This window comes from Ictalurus furcatus, chromosome 1 (assembly GCF_023375685.1).
Source record: "Ictalurus furcatus strain D&B chromosome 1, Billie_1.0, whole genome shotgun sequence".
In the NCBI taxonomy this organism is placed as follows: domain Eukaryota; kingdom Metazoa; phylum Chordata; class Actinopteri; order Siluriformes; family Ictaluridae; genus Ictalurus; species Ictalurus furcatus.
In genome coordinates, this window is record NC_071255.1 from 31,975,190 (window position 1) to 31,989,461 (window position 14,272).

General features: G+C 41.7%; 1 protein-coding gene across 5 annotated transcripts in view; it reads left to right on the forward strand.

The window, feature by feature from the left end:
* LOC128614688 (NEDD4-like E3 ubiquitin-protein ligase WWP1) overlaps window positions 1-13,725 on the forward strand; it is a 47,464-nt gene extending 33,739 nt beyond the window's left edge. For 4 of the 5 annotated variants that reach the window (XM_053636243.1, XM_053636250.1, XM_053636258.1 and 1 more), the window contains 17 exons: window positions 1-337; window positions 694-789; window positions 2,342-2,516; window positions 2,882-2,936; window positions 4,006-4,090; window positions 5,137-5,265; window positions 6,028-6,100; window positions 6,206-6,277; window positions 6,462-6,550; window positions 8,029-8,188; window positions 9,006-9,139; window positions 11,519-11,659; window positions 11,747-11,867; window positions 12,070-12,174; window positions 13,148-13,244; window positions 13,395-13,467; window positions 13,581-13,725. The exon at window positions 1-337 is cut by the window's left edge and continues 6 nt beyond it. In XM_053636243.1, coding sequence (XP_053492218.1) covers window positions 1-337; window positions 694-789; window positions 2,342-2,516; window positions 2,882-2,936; window positions 4,006-4,090; window positions 5,137-5,265; window positions 6,028-6,100; window positions 6,206-6,277; window positions 6,462-6,550; window positions 8,029-8,188; window positions 9,006-9,139; window positions 11,519-11,659; window positions 11,747-11,867; window positions 12,070-12,174; window positions 13,148-13,244; window positions 13,395-13,467; window positions 13,581-13,680 — 2,042 coding nt within the window. In that variant the 3' untranslated portion in view covers window positions 13,681-13,725. Of the gene's footprint in view, window positions 338-693; window positions 790-1,035; window positions 1,428-2,341; window positions 2,517-2,881; window positions 2,937-4,005; window positions 4,091-5,136; window positions 5,266-6,027; window positions 6,101-6,205; window positions 6,278-6,461; window positions 6,551-8,028; window positions 8,189-9,005; window positions 9,140-11,518; window positions 11,660-11,746; window positions 11,868-12,069; window positions 12,175-13,147; window positions 13,245-13,394; window positions 13,468-13,580 lie in introns of those variants that run through there. The other variant, XM_053636274.1, reaches the window with a different exon arrangement.
* The last annotated feature ends 547 nt before the right edge of the window (window positions 13,726-14,272 follow it).

Genomic DNA, 14,272 nt, shown 5'->3' on the forward strand with positions numbered 1-14,272 from the left:
GGGAGAATTCTGAGCTTGATGCCACTTCAGAAGAGCCGGTGCTGCCCCCTGCAGGTGGGACTGAGGAAGAGAATGAATCTGCCTCCACTCTCCCCTCCATCTCCACCTCCACCTCCACCTCCTCTCCACACCAGTCTGCAGCCGTATCCTGCAGCACTCAGCCCAGCAGTGACGCTGCCTCCTCTTCCTCATCTGCACCCAGTCAGACAGTAGCTGCTGCTGCTTCATCCTCCAGCTCCGCAGCAGAAGCTGCTTCAGACACCAGCACAGTCACAGATGGAGCCAAACCTCGACAGCAGCCGCCCAACGTCAGCACTTCAGACCCTTTGCCTTCCGGGTGAGCCGCGCCCGTTATCATCACGACACAGACGCTAGACGATTATTTATCTGATCGTATGACTTACCCCACAGTGCTGTCGAATTAGTAACGGCAACATCAGGCAGTAGTGCACCACATTTAAATGCAACTATAAACCGATAAAAAACTATGACGTGTCATTCTTTAATACGTTTAAAAATTGTAACTATTGACACATTCCTGTGGTATGAGAACACTAACTCCACATCACCCTTGTCATTGATAATTTTATCCTCTAAATGCTCTGCCCCAAGTGTTTTTATCCCTTACGTACAATCATGCCGCTGATGATGCATCGAATGCAGCGCTTTTACGTTTTGGTTCCGTCCCTGCAGGTGGGAACAGAGGAAGGACCCACATGGCCGGACGTACTACGTCGATCACAATACAAGAACCACAACGTGGGAAAGACCACAGCCTCTGCCACCGGGGTGAGTCTCATACAGTCCCGGCTCTCGGGGGGGATTAAGAGGGTTTTCACACTTGGCTCATTGCAGATAATTTAGGCAGAGTTTTTCCCCCTCACTCTCTGGGCCTTACGTGAACGCTCCAAATGAGCGTGCGCCACCAAAATGTGATCAGGTCGGAGATTGAAACGGCGTCTCTCTTCGACGTTCGGAGTGAGGATTATATAAGGAACTGGTTAGATACAGCTCATAAAAACATGAGACACAAAGGGTTTGAAATGACAGACAAAATTGGGGGCGGGGCCATTCGGCTCCAGAAGTAAATATAAATCTAAATCTCTAAATGCTCTCCGTCTAAAAGGAACAAGTGCGACCAGGGAGTGGACCGAAGTGTGCCGTGTGCACTTTCCCGGCTAGGAACAGTGTGAATGCAAAGTGAACCCAGTTCTCTTTCTCTCAGACCACTTTCTTCTGCGTTCATGACCAAGTGGAGTATTTACATTTATACAGCTGCGCAGTTGAGGGTTAAGGGCCCAGCAGTGGCAGCTTGACAGTGCTGGGGCTTGAGCTCCTGACCTTCTGCAGTAGGAAAGATCCGTCGGAGCGGCTCACCAACTTGCAATTCCTACTCGGAAAGTCCGAGTCTCGTCTCGTAGTGAAAAGTAAGAACAAACAAATAACCTTGTGATTTGAAGATTTTAAGCAGTCTTTTGAGATTCTGATTAAATAGCTGAATACTGGGTCAGACTTTAATATTTAACCGCTCTTTCGTGTTCTTCTCGGCGCCGTTAACATCCACTTTAAAAATAGATTACGCATGAACCAAACAACAGTTTTTGTAGACGGATAACCGAGTGAATATTCATATTCGTTCTAAACAATTCATATCCGTATCTAATGTGGGAAGTCGGAGGTTCTGAAAATCCCAAGTTCCCGTTTGTCAGGAACGTTGCATTAAGGTGGATCGAGTTTGGGGTCTTATACACTAACAGTCCAAAGTTTGGAGAAATGTTTCTCATGTTAAAAACCTGGTGTCTGATTTCAATGTTTGAAATCGGAGTTGTAGACAAAAATATAATCGTGCCGACGTATTCATTTCTTCCGTCGGAAAACTAACATTTTATTTACAGCTAATATTTAATTTAAACGGACGACTCGGAGCGAAATATCCCGAAAAGCAGCCGATAAAGAGTCCAGCGTCGGTGGGAACTCCTTTAATACTGTTTAAAAAGCATCTCGGGGAAATTCCTCAAGAAATCAGTCACGAAAATGCCAAGAATACATTTCTGGAAATTTCTAGGCAAAAAGGGCGTCTACTTTAAAGATGCCAAAATTATTTTGATTTATTTTGGATTTTTTATCACAACATATTTCCCATAGTTCCATTTGTGTTGCTCCAGAGTTGTGATGACTTTATTATTATTATTATTATTATTATTATTATTATTATTCTAAAATGTTGGGGGAAAATAAAGAATGAGTATGTCTAAACTTTTTGGACTGGTATTGTAGGTGTAAACACCCTTACACAGTCTGGACGTTTCTACACATTTTGTGTGTGTGTGTGTGTGTGTAGTTGGGAGAGGCGAGTGGATACTCGCGGCCGGATCTACTACGTAGACCACAACACGCGGACCACCACGTGGCAGCGGCCAACGATGGAGTCGGTGCGCAACTTTGAACAGTGGCAGTCCCAGAGAAGCCAGCTACAGGGAGCTATGCACCAGTTCAACCAGAGATACCTCTACTCGGTATAGCAGCCACATTACACACACACACACACACACACACGTTCTAAACAGCGCTGATATTTTACCCTAGCAGCAGCTTGGTTACCGATCTGCATGACTTGAAGAGAAATAAAGCTGAGTATCTCGTCCTCCACCCCTTTTGCACTTCCACATCAGTGAAGTGTTGTCCTTTGATTTGCACAGTGACTCTCTGGGCCTTTGACATGCTGATTAATCTCATCTCCATTTGATGATGGTGATTAGCTTATTTAGCCGTGAGGTCTTCTCTCCGGTGGTGTGTGTATATACATATATTCGAGCCATCGTACCACTCAGTTTCTCTCTTTCCTGCTCTCGGCATGCTTGGGTTCCTGCTCCGGACACAGGCTTCAATGATGTCTGCAGAAAACGACCCCCTGGGTCCACTACCTCCTGGTTGGGGTAAGTCACTCACTGTACATGGTTTGATGGATGTTATGAACAGTTCAGATATCAGGCTGTTGATTCAAATGTGTACAGTAATATTCAGCTTCTTTACTGCAGCGTTTTTATTTATTTTCGTTAAGGTTTGAATTCAAACCCATTTTAAGTCGTATAACCAGTCATAATCAATACCGCTTTGATAATGGTGGGTTGAATTCCACCCCGTAACAAAATAATAAAAATCTCTCTCTCTCTCTCTCTCTCTCTCTCTCTCTCTCTCTCTCTCTCTCTCTCTCTCTCTCTATATATATATATATATATATATATATATATATATATATATATATATATATATATATATATATATATTTTATTATTATTATTATTATTTTAAAACCTTAGATATGATTCATGGAGCCTTGGGGATCCCCGAACCCCATTTCGCTGGACTCATTCCTGAGAGGAACGCGTCTTATATTTGTTACATAGGGTGCGTCTCGATCAGCTCCCTAGTCAGTTCAGTAGTCAGGGCACTGATCAGGGAGTCGGCCATCTTAAGGGCTGTGTCAATCGCAAAACTCTTCCAGTGCACGGGAACATTCGCTCCCTTGAAAAAAATCCCACAATGCACCGAAAAAACCACGGAGCATCGATGCTCACTATGTTGGGAATGAACACAAAACACAAAAAAAAGTGGACAGACTCTCAGCCAACTTCCGTCCACAAATGTAAGCAGCTTGTTATTGTTGTTGCGGCCCTCACGTGATTACTTACACTGGTGATTTAAAAAAAAAAAAAAATTTTTTTAAACTTTCTTTGACGTTCTGTGTATGTGTGCGATTTAAGCTAACACGTTTATGTGTCGTATAATGTCAAAGATATCGGTCCTGCCTGTGGTGACGTTTTACAACGCGGGTACGTAGTCATGTCGCCGGAAATTGAGTCATCAGGGTCCCGATGTGTAGGGAGCCAGGGTCCTTACCAGCGCTCGAACTCATGTACGCCGTACACTGATTCACCAGCTATGGCGCTAGGGAGCTGATTGAGACACGCCTATAATTTTTGGCTCTGCCTCATTTGTCCCCAGAGAGACGCGTGGATTCAAACGATCGAGTGTATTTCGTCAATCACAACACGAAGACCACTCAATGGGAAGACCCTCGCACACAAGGGTACGTCTCGTCTCTGTCTGATCAACCCTACACTCCTGAAACACATGGGATTTTTTTGAGGGGTTTATTTTATAGTTGGTATTCCTTCTTCTTATTCTCCTTATCTAACTGAAGTGACCAATAACTCAAGATCTGAATGGTAAAAAGTTTTGGATTTGGCACATTTGATACTACAGGGCACGAGTAACTGCCCACACCACAAATGGCCCACATGAGCCCATAGGTGGCGCTACAGGCCACTCCCAAATTCTACGTGATTTTCTCTCCGCCCCATAAGTCCAAACTGTCTGACTCTTATTTCTCATGGGGAACAAAAAAGCCATCGGGACCCATAAAGTCCGCGATGATAGATTTTCCCCTACATCGAAAATTTGTCCAAAATTACAAAAATCTTCTCCTCGTGAACCGTGGGTCCGATTTGACTTGAACTGTTGTACATATGTGTAGAATACATGTCTTTCTATAGGGTGATAAGCAATAAGAAATCAAATAAAAATTGCCCAAACTATTTACATATTGGTGAATTGACAACAGCTGCACGTATTTCTTGTGTTTAATCAATGGAACGTTAACCTATGGACTTGATCTGTGCCACACACAATGAGGACACGACAGTATGTTACCTTGTGCGATGGCAACCTCATATCTCCAAAAACAACGATATTAAATGGTTTATTGTCTTTGAGATGTGTTATTATGTTTAACAATATCTTTATCGTCCGCTAGATGGTGCTGTTTGTCTTGAATCCAGCCAAAGTACACTTCTTTCAGATTAATGTTTATAACAGGAGGGATAAATGTAAAAAATGATGTTAAAGTCGCATTTTATCAGCACGAAGTAATTCTCCAAAATTCTCACGGAGTCCTGATTTTGGAAAACTACAAAAATGAACTTCAAATCCGCCACTGATCCAAACGCGTTCGCAATCTTGAGGAGGAATCCACCATTGCTGCTTGCGGCTATATTTTTTGGGTTAATTTGCGTCACACTAGTATCTAAACCTTGACATTTCAACACGATACTAATCATATTTGTTGGTGTGCAGGCTGCAGAACGAGGATCCTCTGCCTGAAGGCTGGGAGATCCGTTATACAAGAGAAGGCGTGCGCTACTTTGTGGATCACAACACTCGCACCACAACGTTCAGTGACCCAAGGACTGGCAAGTCCTCTGTGTAAGTACACGTCTTCTCTCTGCACTAGGCATGCATCAGTTTTTGATGCGGCATTGATGGGGAAAAGGGTTTAGTACCATTTATTTATTATATTATTTAATTTTTTCCCCCTCTCATAATAATAATAATAATAATAATAATAATAAAAAATGTTGCTTTGAGGCAAGGCAAGTTTATTTATATAGCACATTTCATACACAAAGGTAATTCAAAGTGCATTCATTATAGGTATACAAGGTATTAAAAAAGTATAAGAACAAGAAATAAAAATTAGATAAGTGCATTGAAATGAGCAGGAGATAAAAAAAAAAAAAGAATAAAAAATGTAAATGTTACAGAGCTAAAATGATCTAGATCGATCAGTAGAGTGCAGCGTAGTGTTCAGTCAGTAAATGCGAGGCTAAATAGATGTGTTTTCAGTCTGGTTTTAAACATGGTTAGGGTTTGAGCGCATCTTACTTCTTCTGGAAGCTGGTTCCAGCCACAGGTGGCGTAATAAACGCTGTCTCACCTTGTTTTGAGTGAACCCTTAGTGTTTCTGACTACCCGACCCTAACTCTTGTAAGTCAATGGCTTAAAGATTAAAAATGATATTTTCTACATGATTTTCCACATCATTAGTCCGAAAAGGAAAAATACTGATTGTTGCACCTTTTTAAAGAAGTTAAAGATTGTCAAATCGCATTTGATATCAGTCAAGTGTTTCATCAAATAATATAATGATCCTCTTCCTGTATCATTTCTTCTCCCTCTGTCTTGCAGCACTAAAGGGCCCCAGATAGCATACGAGCGCAGCTTCCGATGGAAACTAGCTCACTTCCGCTACCTGTGCCAGGTAAACTGTCTGCATTCGGATTCAGCACGAACACGTTCCCTTTTTTTTTTTCTATTTTTTTTTTTCCTTTGACGTCACAGTCTTTGTTTTCTTTCTCTTCCCCAGTCCAACGCGCTACCCAGTCATGTTAAGATCACAGTCTCTAGACAGACATTGTTCGAAGACTCTTTCCAGCAAGTAAGAGTTTTCCACCTGTCCCTGTGTGTTAAGCATGCTCACTGTTCAACAAGTGCTAGCACCAGCTCCGCACATCCACCCAGGAACACCACACTGCTCAGATGTATAGTTTCAGGATAATCTTTTATCGTAAGCATGGAACGGTTTTGTTGTGTAACTACTTGGGTTCGTTTTTCTTTTCCAGATCATGGCTCTGAAGCCGTATGACCTTAGGAGAAGGCTTTACATCATTTTCAGAGGGGAGGAGGGACTCGACTATGGAGGCCTTGCCAGGTTTGTTTTGATTTTAAAGTTTTTTAATATGTACCTTCCTTACGTACCGAATGTTGTCAAGTTCGTTCAATTAATTAATTAATTAATTAATTAATTAATTAATTTATTTTTAAATCGATGACTAAATTTATGATAAAAAAAATTTTTTGTAACCAAATGTATGCACCGCTGTCATGGTATAGCACGAGAGCGGCCTCTAGAGGTGAAATTAAAAAAATCACTGACTAATTGTCTTGTTATTTGAAGTGTTTTTTGATTCATTTTGGATGATTTGGATTTTATTTGTTATTTGGAGTGTTACTTTCTGATTCAGTTTAGATTCAGTTTCTTTTTTTTTTTACTTTAATATTTATTAATAGTTAATTTATATGAATATTTACAGGACTGTGCAGAAGTCTTAGGCACATGCAAAGAAATGCTGTAGAGCAACGATGCCTTCAAAAATAATGAAATTCAATTTTTTAAAAAATACTATAAAGAGCAGTAAACAGTAATACATGAAACAAAGGCAATATTAAGCGTGACCTTTCGCTTAAAAAAAAAAAAAAATAGTAGTCTCCGGTAGAATTAGTGCAGTTTTATAAGGCAATGAGCTGTAAGTTTTATTGAGCATCTTCCAGGACCAGTCACAGTTCTTCTGGAGACTTCAACTGTCGCACTCGCTTCTTATTTTTGCAGCAAAACCCAGCAGAAGAAAAGTGTCTCTTATGTAAAATGCTGATTTTTTTTTTTTTTTTTTTTTTTTTTTTTTTTACTGACATACGGACATTTTTCTGTAACATTTAATTTTGTGCTGGAAAACTAAATGTTTAGGAATCTAAAATGTTTTTGCTCTGACCTGATAATGTAAACGTTATAAAATTAAAAAAAATCTATAGCAAAGTTTATACTAAAAAAAAAAACAAACAAAAAAAAAAAAACAGTGTGCCTAAGATGTTTGCACAGTACTGTATGTATTTATTTCATTAAAAAAGTGCAGGACATATTCATGGTACAGTCAGTACTTTCTGTGTGTGTGTGTGTGTATGTATGTGTATATATATATAATATATATATATATATATATATTTTAGTTTTTAATTATATATCTGTTGATTAATCGTTTATCGGCAGGTAGGGACTTGAGTATCGCTATCGGTGAAATCCACTGTCGGTCGATCCTCTACTGTAAAATGCCACAGCTTTTACTGACCAACCTGAGCACCCGACAATTTAATAATCTAAATATAAACGTTTCATTTGGGATTACTTTGATAATGAAGATACGCGTCATGCAAAGCTGCACGAGCAACTCTTACACTCCTGTTCATGAACGTGGCCGACCACCAAGTCAGTGGCTCTGGGGTCTTGGCTGTCTACTTGTAATCGGATCACGCGGGACAGATGTGAATGTCCGGCCTGAACCAGATCTCTACTGTAAATGTGTCCTTTCTACATTTAAAAAAAAAATTATTTATTATTATTTTTTTTTTGGCCAGGGAGTGGTTTTTCCTCCTCTCACATGAGGTCCTGAACCCCATGTACTGTCTGTTTGAGTACGCCGGCAAGAGCAACTACTGTCTACAGATAAATCCTGCGTCCACCATCAACCCAGATCACCTGTCCTACTTCTGCTTCATCGGCCGCTTCATCGCCATGGCAAGTTTGTTTCCAGCTCATATTATTTCATCTCGTACAGCGCTGTTGAATTCCGACTGGTCAGAAAGTGTTGATCGATTGATTGATTCATTTTCTATAACAGCAGTCCTGACATCATTCCCAGCTGCAGTGCGTATTTTAATGCGCCCCGTCTAATACGTTGTAGTTCCTATAGTAACGTCTCGCTCACAGGGATTTTTGTACGTCACGTGCTTGACCGTAAACCGATGTAAAAAGCGCAGTGATAAGGCGAGGTTTTCTGTAAGGAGACCTTTATTCAGCGTTATGGAAGGAGTCTCCGGTGTCAGAGGTAAAGTAGGAAGATGGAAAAGTCTTTGCGGCCTCTCAGTAAGTGGACAAGCTGCGTTTTCGGTCTTATTCTAATCAAGAGAGGAAAACAAAACGAAACACGGGCTGGTGAGGACTGTTTATAGCTGCTATAACGTACGATGACGACAAAGATGCTTCGCAAGCTTTAGTACAATTAGGAATGGATAAAAGTATGATGTCGTTCTTTAGTGAAAATGAAATGTTAGCATATTGCTGCGGTATAAGAGGATTAAAACATACAGGGATATTGTTGCTGGAAAATCATCACTAATCACCACCGTGCTGTTGATTATTTTCCTCTAACCGCATGGCACATTGTATTGCATTCCTTCTGTAGTAATTTGTCGTTTTTTTTTTTTGAAGCAGATGAATGTATTTGTGAAACAGTCTCTGTAAGATGTCTCTGTAAGAACAGTAAGCGGGTTACGTGCGTGCGTCACTGGAGCGTCCGTGTAAACGTGTGTACCCCTGTACGGTGTGTCTGCAGGCGCTGTTCCATGGAAAGTTCATCGATACAGGCTTCTCCCTGCCCTTTTACAAGCGCATGCTCAACAAGAAGCTCCTCCTTAAAGACCTGGAGTCCATCGACCCGGAGTTCTACAACTCGCTGATCTGGATCCGGTATGTTCCGTGCCCGAACCCGTCCGAGTCTCCCCGAAAGCATAACATTGAACATGTTCTCTCTCTCTTTTTCTTTCTCTCTCCTCTCTTCTCTCGCTCTCACTCTTTTTCTCTCTCTCTCTCTCTCCTCTCTTGCGCTCTCTCTCTCTCCTGTCTCTCTCTTTCTTTCTCTCTCTCTTGCTCTCTTCTCTCTCATTTCTTGCTCTCTTCCCCCCTTCCTCTCTCTCTTTATTTCTCTCTCCTCTCTCTCTCTCTCTCTCCTCTCTCTTGCTCTATTCTCACATCTGTTGCTCCCCCCCTTTATTTCTCTCTCTCTCTCCTCTCGCTTGCTCTCTTCTCTCTCATCTCTTGCTCCCTCCCTCTCTTTATTTCTCTCTCTCTCTTCTCTCTCATCTCTTGTTCCCCCCTCTTTATTTCTCTCTCTCTCCTCTCTCTTGCTCTCTTCTCTCTCATCTCTTGCTCCCGCCCTCTCTTTATTTCTCTCTCTCTTCTCTCTCATCTCTTGTTCCCCCCTCTTTATTTCTCTCTCTCTCTCCTCTCTCTTGCTCTCTTCTCTCTCATCTCTTGCTCCCCCCTTCTTTATTTTTCTCTCTCTCTCCTCTCTCTTGCTCTCTCCCCCCCACTCTCTATTGCTCTCTCTCTTGCTCTCTTCTCTCCCATCGCTTGTTCTCTCCCCCCCCCCCTCTCTCTCTCTCTGTCAGGATGTATCATGATGATCTATCCTTTCGGGTAGATGAACACAGCGTCTAAACCTTTTCTATGTCTATTTTCAGAGGTGCTAACGTTTACTGTTTGTCGATTTTACGATATTTACAATATATTCTGCGATAGCTTCGACTACTACAGTACGTCTTTCTGCTGTCTCACATAAAGCAGGGGTCAAAGCAAACGTAAATAAAAATCACTCGGCCGAAACGCCAGCTCACCGAACAGAAAAAGTACGCACTCCAGTAGTATTTCTGGTAGCTGTTACTTTCGCTTTGCAACAAGTTTTTATGTGAGTACTTGATCTGTGGATTCATGGACTTTGGTCTTGTGAGCTGATGCAAGACTGTGGTTTCTTAAATCAGGAGAAAATCAAATAACCCACATAAAACCCACAGATTGTTGACGCGTGCCGCTGTGATTAGTTAGTGCACGTGCTATCAAAGTAATGGTTCGTGATGGTGACATGTGGAGCATGTAAGTAAATGTGCCTACTTAATCCTGTTATACCCCCCCTTGCTAAAAATGAACATTTCTAATGGTTTCCACTACAAATACCATTACAAACCATCAGCTAAGCATTAAAACCATTACCATTATAGGCCCTTAATGGTATCCACTAGACATAACATGACACAGGCAACGATATCCTAGTGGAGACCCATAGGAACCATTACAGTTTCCATTAAAAACCAATTCAATTCCCATTAAAACCATTATAAATTCGGATTGGCACCCTACCTTGTGCCCAATGCTCCCTGGGATAGGCTCCAGGTTTCCCCGTGACCCTGAAAAGGATAAAGCGATATAGATGATGGATGGATGGATGGATGGACCATTACAAATTCTATGAAGATTTTTTTTTTTTTTTTTTTTCCAGCAGGGTCACATTTCAAGTCCATGCTCTTTCAGCAGAGTTTGAAAGCTGATGAGTGCGTGCTTCTGTCTGATGAAAGCAGAAACCACGAATCACAGCACAAGCAAAATGTTTGCACATGTTTGACTGTAGGAAGGAGACTTCAAGAATCATGGTGCACACACACACACACACACACACACACACACACACACACCCATTTTCCATACCGCTTATCCTACACAGGGTCGTGGGGGAGCCTGGAGCCTATCCCAGGGAACTTGGGGCACAAGGTGGGGGGCAGCCTTGACAGGGTGGCATCCCATCACAGGGCACACTCGCGCGCACATTCATATACTGCGAACAATTTCGAAATGCCAATCAGCTTACACTATATGTCATTAAACTGGGGGAGGAAACTGGAGGAAACCCCCCCTTTTACTTTAGCACCTCTGTATTTTCTTCTGTTTATTTTGACAAGGTGGGAGAATATTTAATCTCTTACAAGGTATGTTTTGGCCAAATTGCACATGTTTATTGTCCTCCTCTACATTTAGTTTTGCACTCGTGTTATGTAGATAATAAGTAATGATTTCCGTTACTCGTTATCTGTGTAATTCGTAGCTGCATCGCAGTGCAGAAAACAGACGGCGCATGTTGGCTGATGAACTACATTTCCCTCGGATAAGGGGGAAAAAATTGCGCTCGTAACTAATGTAATTCAGCTCTCGGCCATTACTTCTCTACGACGAGTCGGAGGTCGTACTCGCTTAAAAAGTAGGAAGTACTCATTACTGTGCATCCGTTTGTGCTCGTAGAGACAACAACATAGAGGAGTGCAGTTTGGAAATGTACTTCACTGTCGATATGGAGATCCTGGGCAAAATCACGTCCCACAACCTGAAACCAGACGGGGATAACATTCTGGTGACGGAGGAGAACAAGGAGGAGTACATCGGGTAAGGGTTTCACTTCACAGCCAGAGGACCGTGCGACTGTCCGGTTAGAACGCTACGCATGATTGAAGATGCGATTGTCCTCCGCAGGTTAATGGCAGAGTGGCGCTTCTCTCGAGGTGTTGAGGGTCAGACCAAAGCGTTTCTGGACGGCTTTAACGAGGTGGTTCCGCTGCAGTGGCTGCAGTACTTTGACGAAAAGGAGTTGGAGGTAAAGCCCGTCGTGTCTGTGGCGTTTCCCAGGTCCTTTGTTGTTGTGTGCAATTCGGGTTTCCTTCTTTTCATATCCTACCCAGAGCTTCAGATACTGTATGGGCCAGTCATACTGGTCATTTCTGGTAGATTTGTATACACACTGTGCACAGAGAGTGTGTGTGTGTGTGTGTGTGTGTGTGTGTGTGTGTGTATGTTAGGTGATGCTTTGCGGGATGCTGGAGGTGGATCTGCAGGACTGGCAGAGAAACACTGTGTATCGCCACTATACCAGGAACAGCAAACAGATCATGTGGTTCTGGCAGGTACATATCGACTCATTCTCTCATAATCACACGTGTGTATACGTGTATATATATGTGTTTGTAGATATATATAATATAGATAGATAGATAGATAGACAGATAGATAGTCGGATAGATATAGACAAGTTAGTTTCCTGTTATCACTTTCGTTATAGCAGCTACAAACAGTGCCTCCCTCACTTTACCTTTATTTTTTTTTTTCCTTTCTTGAATCTCTCTTGCATTCCTGAATCTAATTGGTCTGAAGATGTGAATTAATTTTCTATAACAGCAGCTCAGACACTAGTGCTGACTTGATTCACATCACGGATGTATATTCTCGAGATGTGCTCCATTCTAATATATCTGTAGTAACGCCTAATTCGTCAGTCCCTCCGTTATTGCGTGATTTTTTATTTATTTATTTATTTATTTTTGCAACGCAAAATCAAGCGAATATTCGGAGGAGTTTGCAGTTTTTCAAAATTACCGCAGGTTTCCCGCAGATTCGGACCGAGGCGCGTCACATGACGTCATCGATTCACGTGTGTCGAACACGCGTACAGCTAAAAGGTGTCATTTACCGACAAACATCACTGCGGAACACACCAGTTCAAGTAGTTTTCCGTAAAATAAGCACAAAAACTGCAAATCGCATCACGAACGTCAGAAAAACGCCGCAGCGAAATCGAGCGTTTTTGGCCGCGACAATCCAAAAAATTAATTCTGTGTAATCCTGTACGGACTGATTTTTTATAAGCCCAACGCGTATGCCAGATGTTCCACATAAACCGAGTATAAAATAACGAGGCGTCTGATCTTTGATGTAGCGAAGTTTTGTTGTGTGGTGATGTTTATAGCTGCTATTATAGACAGCCGGTCAACACCTTCTGGCCAATCAGAATCGAGCATTCAACAGGTCAAAAGTGAATTATAAAATATTTTAGTAAATAAAGCCTGCTTCGTTTATTTATTTATTTATCTATTTGCGCAGTTCGTGAAGGAGGTGGACAACGAGGTTCGTTTGCGGCTGCTGCAATTCGTCACGGGCACCTGCAGACTTCCCCTGGGGGGTTTCGCCGAGCTCATGGGTGAGACACACACACACACACACACACACACACAGCATGCAAAAGGAATAGTGTGATTCATAAGTTTAATAAACTGGCAACTCCGTGTATGTATCCTGTTTTAATATTCACATTTATTTTATTTATTTATTTATTTATTTATTTAAACAGGGAGTAACGGACCTCAGAAGTTCTGCATCGAGAAGGTCGGCAAGGAGACTTGGCTTCCCCGGAGTCACACATGGTGAAAACTCCTTCCGTTTTACTTCTATACCTCACAACGTTCCGGCTTTCTGCTCTCAGCCGTGTCGTGTTTTTTCCCGTTTCTCACGTTGTACTTTTTCTGACTTTCTGCAGCTTTAATCGCCTGGACCTGCCCCCGTACAAAAGCTTCGAACAGTTAAAAGAGAAGCTGCTTTTCGCCATCGAGGAAACCGAAGGATTCGGACAAGAGTAGAGAACTGTCCTCTCCGCAGCAGCGCTTCTGGCAGGACGGGGGGGGGGGGGGGGGGGAGGGAAAAAAAAACACACACACACACACGAGAAAAGAAAATTGCACAGAGAACTATCAATGTACATAAGCTATTTTGTCATTTTAAACCAAATCTTAATCCGAAACCTCGTTTAGCAATCTCCATAACATTATTCCCCATGATTATGCAAGCATTTTAGCTTCTTTTGTTTTTGTTTTTTTTCCTTATCTTAAAAGCAGAAATCTAAATACAATAATGGTATTTTTTTGTTTGTTTTTTTTTTTTTTTTTTTTTAAGGGGATTGACACACACACACACACACACACACAAAAGAGAGGATTTTATAATTAAAACCATAACTACAGCTCTAGTTTTATAGAGCTCGTGAAGAATGATTGTAGAGTTCAGTCCGGTGCCTGGGTTTTTTTTTTTTTTTAAATCTTATTTTATTATTATTATTATTATTATTATTATTATTATTATTATTTTCCGTTTGATCTTAAATTGTGTTTGTGCTGCAGTTGCATGGCTGTCTCCAGAGAAGATCAACCTTCTCCCCTTCCCTCCCCGTCTCCC